The sequence below is a fragment of the Mixophyes fleayi genome, chromosome 4 (assembly GCF_038048845.1).
Source record: "Mixophyes fleayi isolate aMixFle1 chromosome 4, aMixFle1.hap1, whole genome shotgun sequence".
NCBI classification, from domain to species: Eukaryota; Metazoa; Chordata; class Amphibia; order Anura; family Limnodynastidae; genus Mixophyes; species Mixophyes fleayi.
In genome coordinates, this window is record NC_134405.1 from 298,550,547 (window position 1) to 298,576,079 (window position 25,533).

General features: G+C 37.3%; 1 protein-coding gene across 2 annotated transcripts in view; it reads right to left on the reverse strand.

Moving 5' to 3' along the window:
* Nucleotides 1–25,533, reverse strand: part of GABRA1 (gamma-aminobutyric acid type A receptor subunit alpha1) — a 127,188-nt gene that overhangs the window by 63,889 nt on the left and 37,766 nt on the right. For both annotated transcript variants that reach the window (XM_075209872.1, XM_075209873.1), the window contains exons 3-5: nucleotides 24,425–24,534; nucleotides 10,915–10,982; nucleotides 9,398–9,618 (exon numbers count right to left, since the gene is read on the reverse strand). In XM_075209872.1, the coding sequence (XP_075065973.1) occupies nucleotides 9,398–9,618; nucleotides 10,915–10,982; nucleotides 24,425–24,534 (399 nt within the window). The remainder of the gene's footprint in view (nucleotides 1–9,397; nucleotides 9,619–10,914; nucleotides 10,983–24,424; nucleotides 24,535–25,533) is intronic.

Consider the following 25,533-nt stretch of genomic DNA (forward strand, 5'->3'; position numbering starts at 1 on the left):
GAAGTGTTTGTCGCAGGAGGGGGGTGGTCCACGGTGTCGAAGGCCGCAGAGAGGTCAAGGAGGATGAGCAGGGAGAAGTGACCCTTTGATTTGGCTAAAAGTAGATCATTAGTAACTTTGGCCAGGGCCGTTTCGGTGGAGTGGAGGGGGCGGTAACCAGATTGGAGAGGGTCGAGGAGGGAATTGTCCGAGAGGTGTCTAGTGAGGCGGCAACAGACAATCCTCTCAAGTAATTTGGAGGCAAAGGGGAGAAGTGAGAGGGCGATAGTTTGCAAGAGAGGTGGGGTCAAGATTAGGTTTTTTGAGGATGGGAGAGATAAGAGCATGTTTAAATGAAGAGGTGACTACACCAGAGGAGAGTGATAGGTTGAAAAGGTGAGCAAGGTAAGAGCAGGCAGTGGGAGAGAGAGAGCAAAGGAGGTTAGAGGGGATAGGGTCGACAGGACAGGTGGAGGGTGAAGAGGAAAGAATGAGGGAGCGAACTTCATCACCCGAAGTGGGGCAGAAGGAGCACCAGAGTTGGTTGTTGGAGAGAGAAGGGATGAGGGGGGTGGGAGAGGGATAGGATGAGGAAATGTTTAGTCGGATGGTCTCAATTTTAGAAGAGAAAAAAGTGGCGAAGTCAGAAGCGGAGAGGGAAGGCGGGACAGGAGGGGGAGGGGGAGAGAGGAGGGAGTTGAAGGTGGCAAAGAGGCGGTGGGGATTGGAGGACTGAGAGCAAATCAGGGACTTGAAGAAGGATTGTTTAGCCAGGGAGATGGCAGAGCAGAATGAGGTGAGTATAAATTTGAAGTGAAGGAAGTCGGTCAGGGAGCGAGATTTCCTCCAGAGGCGTTCATCAGTGCGAGAGCACCTTTGGAGGAAGCGGGTGAGTTTGGAGTGCCAGGGTTAGGGAATGAGGCGGCGCTGGCGGATAGAAGAGGCTGGGGCGACAGCATCTAGGGCAGTAGTGAGGGAGAGGTTGTAGAGAGAGGATGCCTAGTCAGGGCAGACCAGGGAGGGAAGCGGTGATAGGAGAGTATCAAGAGAGGAGGAGAAGGAGATGGGGTCGATAGCCTCAAGGTTGCGCCTAGTGAAGGTAGCTTTAGGCGAGGTGGGAGCAGGGGAGGAGGACAGAGTGAAGGAGAGGAGATGGTGGTCAGAGAGTGGGAAGGGAAAAACCAGATAAGTAAGACACTGGTAAGATGGACACCTAGAAACATTATACTATTAAGTTCTGGTCAGTGGGACAATCCCATCAAATCGGGACTGTCCCATCTAAATCTGGTAAGCCCCAACTGGACAATTGGAAGATATTACTCCCTAAATACTAAATATGCAACGTATAACTCCTCATATAGACTAATTAGTGGAAATATTTTTTCTACATTTGAGAGGGATTATTTCCTTAGACAGTCTGATACAGTAGCTTCATAAATTCTTCCCATAGCTGGACAGGTGGATGGCCTTTATGAGATCTGACAGCCCAGAGTGAGTTTTTCTTTTAAAGGGAAGAGTGTTTCTGTTAACTCTATGGAGCCTCTGGCCTGACCATCCAGAACTCTGCTATCATTTGCTGTATACTTGTTTACTGTGCATTCATTACTGTGCTATGTTACTGACCAGGGGCAGAACTAGACATTTTGAGGCCACATAGCAAAATTATGTAAGGGCCGCATGTACTGTCCAATGTGAAAACTTTACATATACACTTGGGCTTTGACAGGAAAGGTGAGCCCCATTCAGCTGTGGGCACCATAGTAGATGCAACCCCTGCTAATAAGATAGTAACACCTTTGCTCCTGACCACTGTACACTCCTGAGAACAAAAGGTCACAGGTTACTAACCTACTACTGACTTGACACTACAGCTACACTGCCGTTTCATCATCATCATCATCATCATAATCACCATTTATTTATGTAACGCCACTAATTCCACAGCGCTGTGCGGAGAACTCACTCACATCAGTCCATGCCACATTGGGGCTTACAGTCTAAATTCCTTAACACACACACAGCAAGACAGGGACACACACAGACTAGGGTCAATTTTGTTAGCAGCCAATTAACCTACCAGTATGTTTTGGAGTGTGGGAGGAAACCGGAGCACCTGGAGGAAACCCACGCAAACACGGGGAGAACATACAAACTCCACACAGATAAGGTCATGGTCAGGAATTGAAATCATGACCCCAATGCTGTAAGGCAGAAGTGCTAACCACTTAGCCATCATGCTGCCCATTGAAACATATCTGCACAGTATTGCACATTTTATACTCTTATGTAAGCATTTCCCATTTAAATTTCATAAAACATGGATGATTCTTTTTACTATTTTATATGATTAGGAATCACAAATGGAGATAGAAGAATTTTCAAGCATATAGCTAAGAAGTGTTGCTTTAAATAAAGCCTGTGTCTGATGGCATTCTGCCTCCTTTAAAGGGGCTGATTGTTCACGTGGTAATATATGGTTGAATATTTTGACCCTGGTGATTATTGTATGTGCCAAAAGGGTTGTTTTAAAATTGTTTCACTCATGCTAACTATTTGAGAAAGTAAACATGGAGGTTCTGCAGTCAGACACTTTCACCGGATATTTCCCATCAAGGGCACACAAGCTGCTTTACAAAACATGTTATACTGTAGATGGCCACAGTTGAAATATTTTACAGAAAATTTTGATTGATTGCAGCTGCTCAATGGGTTAATTGATGTCAACCAACTAACATATATAGTCAACTGCAATCCCTGTTATAATCACCATTACAGTGCTCCCTGAAGAAAAAAACTAAAATGTAGTATCTTGCAAGTCAGTGTCCACAGGAGACGTTCAATAATGATGTATGAGCACTACAGTGTGCAACTGGCAAAAATATAGATTGAGCATTTCATGACTCCTGGTCAAGTGACCATCATATTTCTGTCCAGATACTTTTCCCGGGAGATGTTGTCCTTTCTATAGGACGTCTTTCATCTTAGCAAATAAGTAGAGTAGTAAATGGGGATTTAAAACATCAAAGTGCAAAAAAAAGTTAAAACTCCAAAGAAGAGAAGCAGAATGCCACAAATAATGTATACAATGTACTTATTTAAAAGAATGAAGAATTAGGACAGGGGTTTAGATCATAGTCACTGCTAAATTCATTTTTTATAGATTTTTAAAGAAATATTTTTTGATCATGGAGTTGTGGAGAGTATGTATTTATTGTTTAATTAAAGTGTACTTTATGTAAACAGGAGTCTTTATTTTTAACTTATTTTTCAGGTATAATGGACAGGGGTGGCAATCTCTAATCACTTAACTCCCCATAGCCCCATGGTGGTTGAAAACTACCTCAGCACTTTTCAGTACAGTACTGATCACATCTAGGAAGCGCGCACACAAGTTTTCATTATGGAGCTGACAGGCCTAGGAGTTGGTCAACACGATAATGTAAGACCCACATTGCTGGTTTCCTAGTTATAGTGATAATAAGCTCAGACTGGCTAGCAGTCAAATCTTCTGAAATCTCATATGAAAAAACTATCCCTCTTTCACTTTTAGATCTATCTCTTTCCTGTGCCGTGTCTCATGTCTTGTAACCATCTGTTCCTTCTGATTACAAGACTTCTTCTGTGCTGCTACCCAATTATGAAATTCCCTACCATGACTGACCAGGCTTTCCCAGAGCATTCAAATCTTTTAAACGTCTCTGAAAACCCATCTCTTTATTAGCGCATACATTAGCCTCACTGACCTCAATCTCCACTCTGAACTACACTTACTCTACTTGCTTCAGCTGAGCCCTTTTCCAATTAGTATGTAAAGCTCACTCATGAGCAGGGTCCTTCCTATCCTTTGTTGTTATATCTGCATTATGACTGCATTTAATTTGTCTACCTTGTATGTCCCTGTTTTAAATATGTTCTGCTTTCCCTACTGGTGCTGCAGAGCACTGTGGTGCCTTACAAATCTACCATAATAATAATAATAATAAAAATAATAAGAACATTAATCATAATAATTACATTTGTAGGGGAGCACATTGTCCTTTCAGTTAAGTTATGTTTTAGGACCATTGCTAGTCCTATTATTAATATTGGAACAGCTCTGGGTTCTCTGGCCTGCTGGCCAAAGGGCAATGAGCAAATTAGAAAATAGCAAAACTTGCTGTCTAAAAGAAGGCGAGTTTATAGACATGGTTTTTAGTGGTGATGTCACAACAACAGACTCTATCACTGGGAGGGTTGCAAAATGACCAGGCAGAATGGTTTTTAGGTGCTCCATTCAATTTACAATAATGTGCCCTGGCTTCAGGAGAACAGCAAACCATCATTTATCAGTCACTTAAAAGTATGGTCACTGCTCCACCTCTCTCCATAGGCTGCTCAGTCTATCACTCTACACAGAGAGTTTGAACCGAGCAGGTTTAACCAATTATAGATAAGAAGAGGCAGGATAACCTCAGCAGCGGTGCAAAGAGTCTTTATAGCAGTGATGGGTTTTAAGGCTTCACCTGTGGTCCCCAGCTCCTTCCTGCTTTCTTGCCAGATTTGTTTGTTATCGTTTATAACACTTGTTTCAAATGCCTGCTGTTATTACAACTAGGTGATATTAAGGGTATTGTTGGCTATTTTGAAGATCAGAGGGCTGCACTATGTGGCCCCTGAAGTGTACTAGGTTGACCATCACTGCTTTAGAGGAACCCACTTCCACTGAATTCATTCACGTGAATGTTTCCGAACCCTACATACTCAACCGTGTAATTGTACTTTGTTACCAGAATATGGACTCTGTATTGTACTATGGCCACCAATATATGGGCTTTGTACAGAATTTACTTTTCTGCCAAGCTATTCTGGTGATTAACTTTGCTGTTTTGAGCGCCATGCTTGGCATTGGCACTGAGTTAAGGTTTTAAATAATAACACATGCAAAATATTAATGTTAAATGCTCAGTACATATATCAGACATGTAAAAATATTTGCCTTTTCAATGGACTATGTTATGCACAGTGCATTAAGAATTTTTGCCATAGCTTGGCATACTAACTTAAATCTTATTTGTCACTTTAATGTACCTGTCCAGTTTTGGCCTTAGCAAAAGGTGGAAATCATAATCACTGGTCACAGCTGGGTAAGAAACAGAGAGGGTCTAACTGTATTGAAGCTCGTGTATTACCACTCTTTTTTAAGAAGGACTATTACAGCTATCAGGGGTCTATTTATGAAATAGCAGCAATTTGAAAGATTATTTACAGCTGATTATTGTAGCTATTGAAAATCATACTTGCTGCTATGTACATAGACATTTTTGCCGGGGCAGCTGAGTGATGCTCTCCGTGATACTGGTTGGCAGCAATAAGGCTGAATTTACCACTTTGTAAGCTAGTTTGTAAGCCTATGTGCTTATTTGAGATGGCTTGCCAGCTCGCATACGGGCAGTGGAACTGGCAGCTCAGAGTTGGCCTTCCAGTTACAATTCCATAGAAAAATGTAAAAGAAATTGGAAAATGAGAAAAAAATATTTTGTTTCATATATCAAATTTATGTAAATATGCTTTATTTAAATAAATAAAACATTTTTCAGCTATCATCTCCTACAATCGTCATCCTGAGACTGCGATAGTGATTGTGGTCTGCGAAAGCTAAAATAGCCCAGTCTGGGCTGGTTTACATAGGGAAAATCCCTAAATCCATAAAAAAAACTTCCATTTTTGCTGGATCTACGGCTTTTCTTGAGTTGATAAATCCGACACTAATGCAAGTTATATTACAATGCTGAGGTGAAGAGGACACCTATAAAGATTCGTCTTGTTTAAAAAAATTATAAATATAAAATCTAAATTAATTTAATTTAATTTAATTTAAAGGCACAGATGGTACTGGATTATGTTGCATCTATAAAAGGAGATCTAGGGGTAAATGTATCAAGCTGAGAGTTTTCCGTCGGGTTTGAAAAACCAATCAGATTCTAGCTATCATTTATTTAGTACATTCTACAAAATGATAGCTAGAATCTGATTGGTTGCTATAGGCAACATCTCCACTTTTCAAACCCGCCGGAAAACTCTCAACTTTATACATTTACCCCCTAGACCTTTTTATTTTAATTGGATGAACCCAAATGTATTTATGTAGAAGTCTAAAAAATTAGCACTTTTGAGTGCAGGGCTGGTAACCTCTAGAAGGCACTAGTCCTCCAACGACCGGTCTGGGAGGCGGCAACTCCATTCTATTGGTTATATAGAATCAAAAGTTCTCTGGAGCTAGTTATATAGTCTTGTATAGGGTTCACGCTCTTTATCATTTTTAAGATATTTATGTAATTTTATTAGCAGTACTGGTGTTCAATTAGACTGAAGACCTGTTATTAAAGCACCCACAGACAGATGCCCCATCCCTAACCTAGAGAAGACACACTCAATTCACCCAAAGTGAAACAATGTGTTAAATGCGCATAATTTTGACATTTACAGGCTTCCACAGTCTGAAGCATTGTGCGTTCCACAGTGGAATGCGGATAATCCATCTTATTTACAGCTGTTTCCACTGAGTGAAAAGGAAGGTAACTTGCATGTATTTTATTCACTGTTTTTTATAGTATGGTATCATGTCCTGATAGGTTTAGTACTATCAAGTGCTAAATATTTTATGGTGTTTAAATTGTGAACTGAGACAGCATAATATTGTTTTGGAGGGTATTCTGTTTAACTGATTGGATTTATTGTGCCATTGGTTGGAAGTTTTATCTTGAGTAAGGGTTGGGGAGCTGTTTAAGCTGTACATGGAATGAGGGTTATTCATCATCTATGCTCAGCATTTACTGACTAATGTTGTACTAATAATAATACCTATCCATCATGGACAAGAACTTCAGAGACTATATCCTGTTGGATTCATTTTATGGACCATTACTACCTATCAATCTAAGGATTACCTTTTACTATTTGCACTAGACTTGGGGTTGATCTTGTCACATTCAATCTATCAATGGTTTTATACTATGCAATTACTAATTATCCTCACATGTTATGTCCTTAAGTCATACACATTACGACAAATTGGGATGTTATTAGAACTTGATGTAATGCTGGGTGATTGACTAAATACATTTTTTATTATTGTTTTGGGATTACTATTCACCATATAATATGTAGTATCTGTGGTGTTTATACTGAGTATCTTTTGAGGGACTGAAATTGTAGTGCTGGGTAAAATTTATTTTAATGGTTTTAGAATATGTGTGCTAGATTATCATGAGTCTGGAAGTGCTGAAGACACTACCAGTAATGAAATATGGACAAATGGACAAAATGCCAGCATCCATATCAGATAGAGATATCAGGTCTAGTGGCTGGTCATGCTGCCCTGTTTGCTGGCGACACACCTTATGGTGGCTGGCCTCGCTCTGAACTTTCATGGGCCCCTACTACTGCATTCCCCTGGTGGGTCCTTCATGTCCCAGTCCAAAATTGGAAGGATCACTATATTTCCTATTAAAATATGATTACTACAAAATGAATACATCACTAGTTTAATAATGGGCAGTATGCCCCCCAAAGCAACTTCTATGATCATACTTACAGCTAGCCAGCCAGGGCTAATTAACACTATAATGAGGAATATACTAGGTACATAGGGTAAAAACAGCCAGCTGGTCCCTTTACTGAAGAAAAAAATCTTGCAGTCTTCTGTTCTTGATCTAAAATAACCCACTAAAGCTGGGTACACACTGCAGGTTATTCAGCCAATTAAACATCTGTTAGGTCAAATATTGCATTATTGTGTACACTCCCTTGATCATGTTTTATTGTACCAAAGCACATCATATCATGTGACTTGATTTTAGAAACTGTCTAAAAATCACTATAAAAAAATGGAACGATGTCAGGCACGTTTGGCAGTGCGTATGCACTCACGACCAGCAGTGTAGGCAGATCTCTATAAAGTATACGAGTAACGAGCTTTTCAGCAGATGGTTATGACAGATGAAGATCACAGATCTGGTAAATCATGTAGTTGTATACACATAAATCTGCATGCTCATTGGGACTTTCATTTGTTGGTAAAACCAATACAGAAATCACATCTGCAGTCATTTTCTGTAGTGTGTACCCAGCTTAAGTCTCAAGAAAGACATCTAGGGCCTCATTTAGAGTCGGACGCAAAGTCCGTTTCAGGCGCATCCTGCACATTTCCATTGACGGGCATGCACAGTAAGTAACAGTTCCTTGCAGCTCCGTCTGCTTTTCAGACGCAGTGTACACCTGCGACAGTTTGCGTCTCAGTACGAGGGAAAAGGCGGAACACAGAGTTGTATAGGTGTGACCATGAATAATTTAGATACTATGGGCGTCTACCTGCAAAAACTACCCTAGTCGGATCAAGGCGCAGGTGGAACACACGTCAAAAAAGACAGAAAAAGTGCGGCAGGAATTTCGTGGCGCATGTATTTAGCTAGCTGTGGGAACTGGTCGCAGCTTGGTAGGGAATTACGAGTGGGATGCAACTGGGGTTGCTTTCCATTCATAATACACTACCAAGCTGCAGCACACTCCCACTCCTGCTCTTTCATGTACGTCTTAGACGCACATTGCGTCTGACTATAAATGAGGCCCTTAGTGTTTTTAATCCACAAAATCTGAAGCAGGAAAATACAAGAAGCCCTGTGCATTTTGTCATCTGTATGCTGGAAGCAAATTTCCATTTATGTTCCTACTTTATATCTTGATTTGTTTGTCTTTAATAAAACAAAGGCCATTGCTATGAATTTTGTTATTTCTTCAGGTTTTGTCTTTGGTTTTTATTAACTGTCTTTTGTTTTCCATTAACAGTGTTATCCAGATGAGCATGCAGAGATAGGAAAGCATTTGTTAGTTCTTTGTGATGTATTAAACGTTATGTATGCTTTTTATTGCAGTATATTATCATGCATTCATTTATATCTGTCTCCCTTTGGCCTTAATGTCTAAAATCTAAAATATTTTTTACTGTAGTTATAGAGATGAGCAAAGCTGAGCAAAATTTCAGGCAAACTGAATTTGACTGTGGAACAGTCCACATTGCACAGGTGAGAAACTGTGGCAATATAATGTGTAAGTTCCGTGGAATGACCATTTGTCAGCATATTCCATGGAATGACCATTTGGCAGTATACTTGTAAAATTAATTTCATGGAATAGAGAAAAGATGATGATGTGGTGTGATTGGGTTAGGACTAGGAATACTGAAGGCCAAATTACACTGGTGAAATGCGTAAAATTTTGTGGCCAAATGTGATGAATATTCTGCAGAATATTTTATAAATATTTGTTCATCTCTATTATCAAGTAATCTGCAAGGTTTTTTTCGTGGCAAAATATGTAGAAGATTTTCCATTGCAGAGATATTAAATTTACTACATAAAAAGTGTGAGTACAATATATTTACCTCATTGTATAAAGCAGTGTTCCATCCTCTGTTATTCGTAACAGTTTGTTTGGCATAGTCATATTATGAGCCACAGATTTCTTTCCATTGTGAAAAAATGTATCTGGCGTCCATATTTTACTAGCCATTAAATTATTAAGACGGAGAACAGTCATGGGGCCCTTGAATTTTAGCCTTTCATCTCTCCATCCTTGTCGAAAAAATACATCAATTGTGTATTCCTGTTTGTAGAGGAATAGAGAAATAGAATATTATACACTGAAATCTTTGTTATCTTAAATAGCAATCTAACAAATCTAAAAAATCTTATACAACAGATCAAGTGTTATTGTTAATTAAATTATTATTATTATTATTATTATTATTATTATTAATAATAATAATAATAATAATAGTGACTAATTAATTTTAAAAAATAATGCATTCTTTTGGACAGGTATGGAATTTGTTCTATGGAATGCTATTTCAGATTGAGACTTTCTTGTACTTTTTTGGCACACAATACCAAATATACAAAATTACATTTTAAAATTACCCCTGTCCTTCCCCACCCTGCCTCCGGCATACCCTACTTAAATTATTTAGCCAAACTCCTCATAGCAATTGTAGGAGGAGGTAATTGGTGATGTATATTTTTTTATGACATTATAATAGAGCAACAGCAATAATTTTCTTAATTTCCTGATAAATGATCCTTTACCGATATAACAATAGTATGGTGGAGGCTCTAGATTTTTATAGCAACATTCTACAAATTAGTGTGCCCATGAAAATTCACAAACCGTAAATTAAAAATGACAATTGAGGAGAAACAAATGCTGCACAAGCATCCAACAACAAGATCAATGAGCAATTTGGTGACACCTCTGCTGCCAAATTACAATGATCTGGTTGTTGCCGAGCAGCTGAATTGCAGTGCAGAGAATGTCCACCTGGTCCTGCCTTCATTTTCCTGTCAAAGGGTAATCTTACACATGTGGAGATCAGATCATCATTGTTCCAGTGTTCGCACCATACTTTATTAAATCTGATTCACTCAGTTCCGATTTTAAACTGTCATCATATTGCAATGCCCAATACAAGAATCACTTTTACTCAAGTTGACCAAACCGAAAAACCTAAAATCTTGACGCACATGAGCATCTTAATCACCAGAATTTGCTTATCTTTGGTTTGAAATTCACCATAACATAAAATGTAATTATCTCTAAATGATCTGTTTTCAAAGTATCCAAATGTAATGCTAGCCTTTATCTAAATGTACGTAAATATACTAAAAAAAGATATGAATCATTATCTACAAAAACTCACCAGTAAATAAGGCAGTCCCTTAATAAAATAAATCAAATTTTCTTCAAAGACCATTTTTATCTTGTAGGCAACATACGTTTAAATACTCAAGATAATGTGAAAATATAGGTAAGCCATGACACGAGAATTTTTTTTTCTGTAAATATACTTTGAAGTCATATTCTACTAAAATAGAACGGAATGTAAGAAAAAAGCATAAATCTCACCATATCATGATCAGAAACTGGTCCAAAGCTGGTGACGAAGATGTCTGTGTTCACTTCAGTTACACGCTCTGTTGAAGCAGGAAATGAGGATGTTCAATATCTACTAACAATCTTTATTAGATCTAAAATAGCCATTCTCTCATCACCTCCTAACTGGAAACCAAGAATATATATGATTTTTATATATAAAAATACTATGAAAATGGTCACTGTTCCATTAGTACATAGTTTCTTTTTTTACTTTTAAAAATAAATTTGCTCATCAGTAAAAAAGAGAACTTTAAATCATGTTATCTTTATTGATTATGGTAAGCACCATGCCACTGGCAATGTTAGATCTCTTTTGGTAATGTGTCATTGTTAAAAAGAATTCTAGTTTAAGAGGTACATTTTCCCTGTTGCCATTAAAAGATTACTCACAAAAAAGCAGGATCCTTAATCTTGTTTGTTTTAGCCTAACTAAATCAAAAATGGTAAAGAAAAAAAGAAAAGAAAAGAAAAACAGACAGAAATAAAACAGTTAAAACAGGTCCATCCCCATTCACCTGCAAGGTCTGGCATATGATTATTCATGTTAGGTATTTAAGACTCTACTCTGGCAGACTGGAGAAGTCAACCTGGCAATCCCCACCAGACAGTAATAGAGAACATATGTTTATGCACTTTTAAAGGGACGAAAATGGAGACAAGGAAACATCAGGCTGACTGGAAACACAGGTACTGCCACTTCTCCACCTTCTACTGTAAGGCATCAGATAGCCATGTGCCATCATCAAAGAATGGGGGACATAATACATATTTCCTCTTGCCCTTTGACAAACCATTAAATTGCAAGCTTTGAAAAAGTGATTAATTTGCTGCTTTAATTCCAAACGATAATCTTTTTCCCAAGGGCAAAATATGCACTGGTTCTTTTTCCAGTTACGTCCTAAGTTATATTTTGTCTCTATAACTTATGTTGCTTATAATAATGCCTCTATTCCTCCAATATCGGACCTAAACAATTTAGCTTCAGATTAAAATATAATTGTGTGTCCATATCAGCCAATCTACCCGTTGAAAATGTTATTGAAGTAGGTTCCAAAGAGTCAGAGAGAGAGATACATTAACAATACTAAATTATCCTGAGCTGTATTTTTCTGGAAAGGAAAGGGAAGCTCTTACATCTCTACGAGCGGGGAATTACTGTTTGTTCTGTGGACAAAAGGGGGCTCCCTTGTAATTCATACTGATTATTATCTGCATGATATTTTGTTACATTTTAGTGTCATTAATGCGTATACTAAATTGCATAGTAACCGGTTGCTTAATATAAAACATAATAGTAAAGAGTTCTGGATAGGGCTAAGAAAAATTATATAATCAAAAAGAATTTAACTATTTGTATGATCCATTACCATTAACTGCTATATTTTATATATTGCCACTAAGGTGACCAATTTCAGTATGGACCTGTTCAATCTTGTGCAGCTGCCAGTCCTCTTTTACAGGCATCTGTTTCCATTAATGTCACAAGAATGGTACTTAAAACATACCTCTAATTTCCTCTTGTTTCTTCAAATCAGTTTCTTTTGAATAATTATTTTCATGCCATTTTTGGTGTAAAAAACTTTAAATACTGGATTACAGTTCACTAGCTCATATACTGATTTCTCAACTTTGTTTTACATAATGTCCTTACTAAAATTAACTTTCTGTACCAATAAGATTACAGTTGACAGCACCAAGGATCAATGATTGGTTACCCCATCATAGGCAAATTAATTTGCTTGATACTTTGGCTTCACTTTTGTATGTAGAATAACAAATGGAGTTGTACATTAAACCGACACACCAAAATAAATTATTACTTTAATTATTATTAATTATTAATATTATTAATCCAGTTACTATCTGCCTTCTATTAAGAAGTCCATCCCCCAAAGAAATCTTGCTTGTGTTCATAAGATAGTAGATGATAACTCCAAGAAGAGTAAATGGATAATATGGCACAGAAACTTACTGTTAGACATTACCCCTTGTTCCAAATTAAAAGAGAATCCCAATCTATTGCTTTATATTTCAAGGAGTATTATTTAAAACCTAATTTATAATGTAGAAGTACTATTGGGATTTCTCTTATTAACCAATATAGTTTTAGGAGTCAGTAGATTATTTGCATTATTAAAAAGTATTGGACGTTACTATCTAAAAACTACTCCTCTATAACAGAATGTAAATCAGTGGTCAGGGAACAGGGGTAAATTACCCCAAATGGGGTAAAAATGAGATTCCTGGGGGTAATTCTGCCGATTCACATGCTGTCAGTTGGATTGTAGACCCCTTTAAATGTGAAATTGCTGTTGTACCAGAAGAGCCTCAATGGTTGGCAGAGGCACTTCTTGAGCTTCGATGCAATAATGAAGCACGTATTGTATTTGAAAACAAAGCAGATCTGTCATATTTTTGGATGTCAACAGCTGCAAAGGCATTCAAAATTGCACATGAGGAGGCAGTCAAAAAGTTGATGCCTTTTGCAAAAACCTACCTTTGCGAACAAGAATTTTCAACTCTAACGAACATAAAAACAAAGCTGAGAAATCAATTGGACGCTGAAGACTGCATCCAAATTGCTCTGACATCAAAATGCCCTAATATTGATGCTCTCGTATCAAAAATGAAGCAACATAATTTCTCCAAAACCTGAAGTTTTGAAGTTGAAGCTTTCAAAGAAATTTTGAATAGGTTCAATAAAAATTTGAATTCCAATAATTAATAATATATGATTTCCTTCCTTTCAAATCAAGGGGGTAAAGTCGGCGTATCTAAATATATTTTGGGGTAAAAGGTAAAAATGTTCCCTGACCCCTGATGTAAATAATATACATGTATCTCATATTCTAGGAATGAGCTTGAGAAAGCCACTGGTTCATGCAGATACTTCTACTATTACCCAGAATTTAGCATTTATTTTTAGCTCCATTTAAACAGGGTAAATACCCCTGTTTATCCTGTACCTAGAGATCAGCTAAGTTGCAATAGAAATTAACACAAATGGAATTTCACAACAGATCAGGCTACTTCGCAGAATACACAAACCTTCAAGATCTACTTTTGCTAGGATGGTGTTAGTGTGAGTGCATTCTGCTCTGTAGTGTGGACCAAATTCCACCAAAATAAATGTTCAATTTTATGCTGAATGAGGCGGAAAAAAAAATATCACTCATCTCTACCTGTGCCTAATGTAATACTTTGATTCAGTCAAATTTGATGAGAAGAATTTTCCCTGATGCAGAAGAAATTGTAATTATTTATATGTCATCTGTTTAATGATATGTCTGAGGGATTTGTGCTATTTTGGGGAAAACAGACAGACAATAAATGATCATATTTCCTAACACAAAACCTCTTTTAAGTACTAAATGTATCCAGTTACCTGTAGCCCATCACTTTTAGGATCAAGGACACTCACGCAACCAGATACGTTTCCAAGTCCTGGAGTCTATTTTCATTGTTCCAGGCAATGTGATCATAAACTTTGATAGCATTACCGTGAAGTGTTTTGGACAAATTAAATAATTAAACAAACTTTGGACCAGGTGTATTAATTAATCATGACTGCTATACATGTGCATTAATATATGATTGTCATTATGGTTATTAGGTCATTAATTATCGACTAAAGTTTTTCATTTTTGGGTATGTTGTCCTTCATTGAATGTTCGTAGCCTGGTTTTATTGTTATTTTTAATAATACATATTTACAAAACTTAGGACACTACAATGGTTCTTACAATACATTGTGATAAAGACTGTAAATTAGCTAGATTGTAATAGAAGTCCAATATGAATGAAATAGCATTCAAATGTTGTTCAGGACTGCCTATAAATCTGGTTAGTCGATGACAGTACCAGATCCAGTGTGCTATAGTGAATTACAAATGAAAACTAACAAAGCATTTCTTTTTACTGCAAGCTTAGGGAGCCCTGATTTATATTCTGGATGCACAAAGCTGTTCACATGAGTGTATACTGTAAGCAAAATGCAGAAGCTCTTTCGGTCTTTTGAGATACAATGTGTGCTGTTCTTTCATGTTTGTGTAAATGTAAGACCCAATTGCATTTATCAATATACCTAAGTTTTCAGCAAACAAAAACCCACTGTGTGCCATTTAAAATGCACCAGGGCAAACCAAACCTGAATCGGGCATGTAACACCTCTTTAAAAAGAACACTTATCGTAATACTGATATAACTCATAATTGTTTTTAAGACTATAATAATAATATTAATAAATTACACCTATTTTATCATTCTTTTTTATTTGCATGGGACTTACCTATATATTTAAAGTTAATTTAAGGCAATTGTTTAGCACTGCCATCATTTTCTCTAAGGAGCATTACATGAATCTGTCCTGAGAGTGAAGATTCAATAGCTACAAGAAGATAACGTTAAGTCATGTACTAATTGGCCTATCAAAACAACTAGATGTGCAAATAAAATAATGTTTTAAAGGTAATATTTGTGAAATGACCTAGTTGCATTAAAATAAGGCATTCACACAAAGTGACTGAACATAGGTCATTGGTCATTATGCTGAACAGACCTTCACACAATTTATTTTTAGACAAATTGCATGGCAAATCATAAATGATCAAAAGTGGTGCTGTATTTATGATCCATTATGGATTTTCTGAAATTCCCATATGCACTATAAATCCCTATGCTTAGATCAGTTCGAGCTTGAGCTTCTGATGGCTGGGTAGAACATTTTGAGGCCATCATGTGGCTCAGCTCTTAAATGTAATAAACATTAATTTATAACATATTGTAGAACTCTCTTCCAATGTTTCCCTCTGAGCTATCTTGTGTAAAACTAGCTTTGAGAACACCATTATACATTATACAAAAGCTTTAGAGTAAAATACAAACATTCCATAATACTTTATGCTAAACAAGAACAAGAAAGCATAAAGAATACAAATAAAGAGTTGGCGTATTTAGGGTTATATCTACAAATGGAGGACATCAGAGTAATTGCACAGTTCACTATTAAAATAATTTCTGTGCAAAGGAATGCAGTGAACCAATTATAGAAATTCAAAGCTGACTCAATAGAGTACTAATCATGTAAGAACACACAAACACACACACACACACATACACACACACACACACACACACACACACACACACACACAGACTAGGGACCTGATTCATTAAGGAAAGTAAGGCAAAAAAGTGAGTAGGTTTTGTTCTGGTCAAATGCAAGGGGTGCAATTGAGTTTTTTTATTTTGTACATAAGGAAATTACTGTCTGTTTTTTTATGTAGGACACAAATACTTGATGTCTTTATTTTTACACTGAAATTTAAAATTAATCTAGGACATTGCCTTCCCCAATTATAGATCTGTGCTCGCATTTTAAATTTACTTTTGCCTCCGATGCAACATGGTTTTGCCAAGATGCAAAGTTACTCATTTTTTTTGCTTTACTTTCCTTAATGCATCAGGCCCTATATGTGTTTACCAAGAAAAGATACAGTGTGTGCAGCTATAATTAAAGTTGTCACCTCCAACACAATAGTTTTGTATCTTGTAGAAGGAAAACTTTAAGGGATAAATTTAGCAAGCTGCGGGTTTGAAAAAGTAGAGTTGTTGCATATAGCAACCAATCAGATTTTAGCTGTCATTTTGTAGAATGTACTAAATAAATGATAACTAGAATCTGATTGGTTGCTATAGGCAACATCTCCACTTTTTCAAACCCGCAGTTTAGGAAATCTAGCCCCTAGTGGTAGGATGATTGGTTGCTATAAGCTTGATGAATTTACCCCCAGGCCCTGTGCACAATGTTTATGCACTGATGTTCTGTAATACACTCATTTCAAAACAGTGCAATACATAACTAAATTAGTCCACTAGCAGGTATCAACATTCAGGTGCATTATGCATATGTGTGGTTACTCTCCAGTAATAATTACAATAGAACATATATCAGACTAGCCTACTCTCCTGGAAGGTCCAGGAGACTCTGAATTTCTGGGAGTCCTCAGGAACTCCCAGGAGAGCAGAACAACCTCCCGGTTCCCAGCCATTTGATCAGTTAAGCAGCAGGGGGAGGTTTATGACGCAATTCACGCGTCATCATGGCCTAGTCCCTTGCTCTAATAGGCCAGAAAATATTATGTCAACTTAGGGGTTGGAGCCAAGTGACACAATTTGACGACCCCCTCCCCCACACACCCTCCTCACCACCAATCTCCCAGGGGCAATGTTGCCAAAGTCGGCAAATATGACATAAATAGATAAGAAGTGCACTAAAAGTGCATAAGTAAACTGTACATTACATTAAGCATACCCAAAACTGATTTCAGATTTTGTTTTAGGAGAGTCCCAATTTCCTTTGCGCAAAAGTAGTAAAAACAGTTGGCTTCGGGTGTGGTCAGTATAAGGGCGAATGATTAATGTTTTGGGGGTTTAACTTGTAGGATCAAATGTAACTTTGGTGCAAAGCTTATTAAAAGACAGCTTCAAACACACAACCCTTAGGTCTCATACCCACTGGTGTTAAAATATTAGTGTTTTTAACACAAATTCAAAGGCTGTAAAACAAATGTTCAATATAACCAAACCCATTTGTGTTTCTACCCATGTTTAGCACACTAGTATTGTGGTGAATTTTTATGCTGCTTAATCCATTTTAGTGCATTCAAGGTGCGTCAATGCACTTGAACAATTCCACTCATCTCATTTGAAATGCATTGCGTTAAAATCATTGGGAATAATTTTAACCCATTCCTGAAAACGGCCTTTTTGTATAGCTCTGAAAGCTATATTATTTTCCAGTATTTGATAGCCTATACTTTTCGTTTTAATCTCTAGCAGTTTACCGATTTCCTTTGTACCATTTCAAGATATTTGCTGGTCTTGAATTGCTTAAATTTCAATAAAAAACTGGTAGTGTACATCAAATTGAAAAGTAAGTTGGAGGATGTTAAAGCAACATAGAATATAGGTAGGTGGAGGTCGATAAATAAAAGATTTCTTAGCAATAGCTACAGCCAGAATATTTACACATACTCTAAAATTATAATAATAACTATATTTATGCTAAAATAAAAAGCACCGCACTGGCAGGAAGAATGCCTTAGTGCAGGGTTTCCCAAACCCAGTCCTCAGGGCTCCCCAACAGTGTAGGTTTTCCGGATCACATGTGACATAATTAGGACCACCTGTGGATCTGTTACAATGTGTCAGTCAGTAATGAATACACCTGTGCTCCAGCAAGGAGATATGGAAAACCTGGGGAGTGGGTTTGGGAAACCCTGCCTTAGTGCCTTAGTCAATGTAGTTGAGTAAGATAGTGAGGAAGGAGAAGGACTTTCTGGCATTCTAAGAGAAGATCCACAAACTTCTACAATATAAGCACCATAACAAGGTCTCCATGCTTCCAGGGTATTTTTGAATGGGTGCAAAGGAAAAAGAATAATAAGCCCACTCAGCCCATTGATCAGTCCACAGCACTTGTGAATGCTATATAGGCTTTTAAAGAACATGCTGATGATTAATATAATTCACTAGCACATAATGATTGATCTAACACATTTGTTCACCTTATCCACCGCTACCATATCCTGCCTACACCATTTAATTGCATCATAGTACAGTTACACCACCAAGATATCATTCATATGCCCTCCAGTTTTATCCAGTCAACATGACTTCACAAAATGAACCAACTTGTGGCCCACCCATAGCTGAACCATACTTTGACAGTAGGCTCAAGAAATGTCAAGACTACTATGGGTATGCAAATCCCTACCTTTTCCTGTTTATATCAGCAATTTTGAAACAAACATCTACATAGATGTTTTCTTTTACTTGATTTAAAACATAGCAATGTATCCTACATTGCAATGTAACCTATGTTGCATCTTGGAATTTCCTTTGGGTTGTATGCCATGGGAAATAGACCTATGCTTTATAATGGTGACAACGGGGATCCGATACCTGGTGGGAACTGCTCCTGAAAGAGTTACAGGGCTGTGAGGCAATGTGGCCGGCACCTGCTGTTATGATCTTGAAGTGATTGTGCTCCTTGCATATCTGTTATGTGCTTAATGGGGTAAGAGTCCACATTCATAGGGATTGGAGAAAAATTTTAAAACTGGATAGTGGAAGGTTTTTATATTTTTTAAATACTGGGGAAAAGAATATTTGTTTACTTTTTAAGCAAATCGCACTATTGTTGCTTAATTTGTTTATAAACCCAATCTGTGGCGTGATAAGTGAAATGAAATACAGAAATGTTTGGTTCATCTGTAAAAAGTGAATAACTCCTAGAAAGTCAGACCTCTCCAAGGGGTCTATTTATCAAGGATTTTTCCTGTGTTAAACACCCGAAAACAACAGTTTTCGGGTGTTTACCGTGAAATTGCTATGTATTATTGAAGCATCGCAGCAGATATCTCAGATATCTGCTGCTTTGCATTTGCTATCGTTTTTCTGAGCACTCCCCATAACAGTGTATGGGAAGTGCTCAGAACCGCTATGTATGAAAGTCTATTTAGAGAAACTTTTCTCTTTTTTTACATGTTAATGTACGCCATCTGAAGCTGGCGCCATCTGAAGCTGGTGTACATTAACATATCTGAAAACTTTCACGCTGTCGAGCTGGACAGCGCATGTGTGGAGGGATCATGTGATCCCTCCCTGTCAATCATCCTGCAGTTTGCCATCCAGTATGCTAGTGCGCATGCACCAACTTTTCAGTCGGTGCATGCGCACTAACAAAAAAGGAAAAAAAAAGAGAAAAAAAAAAAAAGAGAAGAGCCTTTAAACTTGAGAAAAGACTGCGATGATCAGGTGAGTCACTTCTCAGGGACAGCAGTCTATCGGCACTGCTGTCCCTGAGAAGTTTTTTTAATACATAGCCGTTACTTTTCAATCCTTATCAAGGAGATAAGGATTGAAAAGTATCAAGTGAAAAAAACGAAGGGTCACAAATAGACCCCCAAGAGAGGAAAGAAAAGGAGATTGATGATACACTTGTGGTTGAGAACATATATGAGTTTGAAATTTAATTGGTATATTTCTGTTGTAAAGTTTAAAATCATAATAAAGATTGCAGTTGTTTAGGTTTAAGAGTTAGCACAGTTTGTACTATAACCTTTTATTGTTTGTTTCTTTATATGTAACACTGGAGGAAAAAGAGGAAGTGATACACTTTCATTAAGAAGAAAGTATACATCATTTTAAAGGACAACATTTCTTTGCTTGTTTATATTGTAGCACTGGTAGAAATAAAGGAAGTGGCACACGTCTATTAAGAAGAAGGAACACATCACTTTAAAGGCAGCAACACCCTGATCAAGACCAATCTTGTCTGATCTTGGAAGCTAAGCAGGTTTGGGCTAGGTTAGTACTTGGGTGGGAGACCACCTGGGATACCAAGTGCTGTAGGTTAAGGTATAATTAATGAAATTCTATTGTTGTTCTATAATGTACCATTAGCGCACGGTACACTTTATTTGTTTTTTGGATATTTTGCAATATTGGTTAAATTGGATGTTAACCTAAGGTGTATATTGTTGCAATAGGAGGCAGCGCAGGGGAATCTAAAACATTTATTTATTAGACCTACGCATTAGCCTATCGAAACCCCTACTCACTCTTTAAGAAATATTTACTGCCAGGTGAAATTCAAAGATCCAGAGATGATTTTGGTGAAACCACCCTCTGGTTATATCATACTGAACTATTATGTGAATCGTGGACTCTGTGTTGGAAAAATATAACTCCTCTGGTAGATTTATAAAATATAAGGCTTTTTATATTTTCAGAAAAATGACCATTGAAAGTCATATAGTTTATATTCATAGATGTTAAGGAACATATTAGCTATGTTTCTATTTATTATTCTATATTAATGTTAATGTGACGATGTGTCAGGATGGACCGCCTATGCCACCCTGTCTGTTGTTGCTGGGAAGCGGCTGGGCTTACTTTGCCCCCGTTCCCTTTCGTTATTTCAAATACACCCCTCCTGCCGCAGTGGTAGGGGCCTGCTGCCACCACTGAACTCCTTTATGGCACTCAGAACCACATTCCTTCTGGGTAACTGTCACTGCTAGTGTACTCCTGTACTTGGGCTGGTAACTCCGGACCTCTTACTATGGATCTGGGTTGCTGTGGATAGATCCTCCCTAGCCTATCACACTGACCAGAGCTGCAGGTAGCAGGCAAAGCGGTGGTACTGGAAAATCTTGCATCCAAACCTCAGAATCAGCAGGAGAACGGATTAGATTTTAGGGTCTAATCGGCAGGTCAAAGGATTACAACGATATTGAAGAAGTTGTCAAGCAGGTCTTTGAAGCAGAATGAGGTTTTATTGCTCAAGTGTCCTGACAAGGACAGTCTCACTGATTTAAGGTATCAGTGGTCAGGTCAGATGGAACATCATAATGATACATTACTTGCTCACACAGCTCATCTTTTATACAGTTCTGACATAGGCTATTTTTAGAATCAGGATGTAACCCCGTTTACCAAAATATTGATTTACATACATTGCAAAGCCACTAATATTTATACTATAGCTATGAAATTCTTAAAAACCTTGCTGTGATATCATGCATCTTTGTTTGAGATGCAGGAAATGTAGCAGCATGTTTTAAATTAAACCTTCCTGTCTCCAAGTTAAGCCTCACACATCAAAAGGCCTAGTTAGCATGTGGCCTTTCATCATACTGTTCGGAATACATATTCACACAGAACAACAAAAGCACCCACAAAAATCCACTTCCCCAAATCACAATACACCAAAGGCTTGGTAAACACAGGCTCATTGTATTAGATATATACATCAGAAATAGGCATTTCCTATAGCAAGGTTAGACAACAGACAAATTTCTTCCCCTGGTCTCAGAAATAACAATTTCCTATCTTACAATGTACACAATATCAAAAAATAAGTGCAAATGCAATTACATAAATAAGTGCCCTGCCCAATTTTTTTAAATATTTTTTTTACCAAAAGTTATTTAATAGTGATCCAGTCACAGACAATAATATGTCTATGTGAACAAATATAGTGAGTTTTGTTTTACTTGTCCTTTTGATAATTAGATTTCTTAGTATGTTATTCGTATGGATTTTACAAACAAAGTTGTTTAAATGATGTGTTTTTGATGGTAATGGCAAGAAGCAGATTTATCGGGAACTGCAGACGCTTGAACTCAAAGGGGTAGTCTCTGGGTATGAATGGTATGGGAGGTATAAACATACTCTCTCCCTTGACACAACCTATTAGTATATCGTGACTTCTATGATGTTTGGTTTTAAGCACTTACAATCAAGTTCTAGTGCACAGTTGTGGGACATCAAGGTTCCACAGTAACATAATATGGGCTCCCATCTTCAAAGTCAGTTTGTGTGGAAACATTTCAGGAGGATTGAGAGAGTTGAGGAATTCCCTGGGGTATTGAGTCTTCATAACTTGCTGTGCTGTCCACTGACCCGTATTTCCTTTCCTTGACAGGGAGATAGCGTAGCGTGCACTTGTTGATGGTCATGGTGTTGTCATCCTTTGGCGTTAAAAACTTCACAATATTTAATAGAACTGTTTAACTTTAATATGTTAGGAGTTTTTCCTTTAGGTGTTAAGCTATATTTCATTCATATCGTGAATGTGTGACCAATGATAATTGTACATTTTTTTAATATAATATTTAGAGTAACTTAAGCATACTTAGTGGTATATTTACTAAGCTGTGGGTTTGAAAGAGTGGAGATGTTGCCTATAGCGACCAATCAGATACTAGTTCTCATTTATTTAGTACATTCTACAAAATGACAGCTAGAATCTGAGTGGTCGCTATAGGCAACATCTGCAGTTTTTCAAACCCACAGTTTAGTAAATATACCCTTTAGATTTTGAGATGTCATATTAGCGAACACAATTACATCAATAAGCAATGCATGTGTGTTAATGTAGTGGAGAAGGAGGTGTGTAATACCATAACATGTTTCATATCGCCACTTCTAAATTTCCATACAACCACTTCTAACTTTCCACTTCAAAAACTATATCTATCTATCTATCTATATCTATCTATCTATCTATCTATCTATCTATCTATCTATCTATCCTGGATATACATATATAACAATCTACCAACACATGTGTGAATAAGGAAATATGATGCAATTCCACATATTCTATGGTTGCTATGGATTGTAGTATATATGTCCATTATTATGATATTATAGCTACAAAAACTTTAATTTGAGGTCTGAACATATCGGTTTTGGTTATGAGGCGCCACTTTGAATGTTCTGATGCTTACATAAATATTATCCTCAAATATAATCCTTACTGCGGAAAAACTTGTCTGTAAAGGTGTGGCTACAATTGTTGTTCAGTGGTACAATTAATTCCTTTTTTGATTCAATATGGTATCTTTGGACAGTTTTTCATGTTAAATGGGATTTATACCTTCAGATAATACTAATTTAACAAATTGTATACATGTTCATTCTACTTTTTGAGACACATTTTGTGGATTTTTTTACAGTGAGAGAATATATTGGCAGTGATTACGCACAGAGAACATGCAAAGTTTCCTTTTTATCTTCTCATTAATTTGTGTAAAATGGCCAACCCCTCCTTTGCCAACCATGTATTGCACAGCTAAGACCATCAACTGTTAGCAATACATTGTAGCAATAGAGCTTCCATTATTAGTTATCCCACCATCTCCACTCCAGCAACTTACATGTTAATTGTATTAATTTCAGATTCTTACAACATTTTCATATCACAGTGCTCTCTAGATCTGCTTGCATCATTCAGGACTATGATTGAGTGCTCACTGATCCTGAATGACTCCAGAACCAGAAGTCCAGTGATGTGGATGTGGTAGGGGAAGCTAACTTTCAGGTTCATTCAAGCTTAGGTGCAAGGTCTTCTGGCAGTGACCTTGGAGATAATAGCAAGTGCATCCATCACCTCCTCTGTCACCAGATAGGGCAAATTGGGTGGATCCTTTGTGGATACTTTTGGTCCATGTGCATTCCCTAAAAATGTTCATGCCCATACGTCTAAGAGAGAAACTTGATTGTATATATCTTCCTGCAGCTACTGCTTAACTGTAGACACCTGAAATATTCAAAACTTTTTCCCAAAGTATTCGGCTCATTACACAGTTGGCTGCTAAATTTCCGCTGGCAGAATTCATCCTTCAGTGTTCCCATTCCTATTCCAACCACACCACACAGCAGGATGTAGTGACTGTCGCTATCCCCACTACATTCATAGACTATAAATTCTGCAGAATAGATGAATTTGAAGTGTAAACTTAAAAAAAAAATACATCATTAACTACTATCAAACTAACAACTAATTGTAAATACACATTTATACACTGATATTTAAGGAAAGCAAATTTACATATAGCCATCTGTGTGTAGGCAATGATGCAGAATGTGGTTAAACACAATTGCATAGTTTATAATAATTACCAACCTCCCAATCCAGGTCTTAAGCGGTTATCATAGCCATCTAGCAGACGATCAAGGATCCTTGTGAACACTGTGGTATTGTCTCTAATCTCATCCTGCGTGCTTTGTCCACAACTGAAATTACAGGACATTGAAAAAAATATATATTATTAAGCATTGAGCCGAATACAATCCTGCCATCAGTAATTCTAAAATCTACTTATCCTTGCTTATGCTGATTCAGAGACACAAAATCTCTTCTATTCAGCCAGATTGTCATTCCAGAGCAATTACTGCTAAAGATGGACCCCTAACTCACTCAGCTTTTTCCATTTTTAATCAACAGATCGCTCAATCCTTAATGCTATGGACGGAAATGATGCCTGCAAGTATAAGGCATATTTGTTTAGTGTCAGGCTTCATACATGTTGTGCGGACAATACTATGTGACCCATATATAAAATATGTCTGGTGCTCCAGTTCTAAAACTTCAGCAAAACGGGATTATATATTAATATTCAAATTGAGTCTGTTTTATTTCTCAGTTCAGCACATCTGGCTGACCAATTAGTACCAATTGCAGCGACTGTTAAGTCGTATTTTTCACTGAAATTAATGTCTGCAGCTTTGACATGCTGCAGCATGGTACAATTCACAATGTGCACTGTAGTCTCCCATCTGTAGATTCATAATATCAGTACCTTTAGCAATTAATAGGTTTAAAGTTGGCAAATGCGATGCTGGTATAATGTATGGAGTACTGTCTGCAGGTATAGTTTGTGTGCGTTAGAGGCTGGTATACTGTGGTAGCAATTATAGACTAGTATAATGTAGGAGGAACTGGAAGTTGATTTGATTATGGAGGATGGAATAATATATGTGTGCACTGGAGGCTGGTTAAATATAATGGTGCACTAGATGTTGGTTTAATGTAAGGATGTTGGAGAGTTGTATAATGTGGAAGTTGGTATAAGGTGTGGCATCACTGCAGGTAATTGTGTGTGTCTGAAAAAACTGAGAAGGGACCCTAACATAATTATCTTGCTCATCATCATCATCATCATCATTTATTTATATAGCACCACTAATTCCGCAGCGCTGTACAGAGAACTCACTCACATCAGTCCCTTCCCC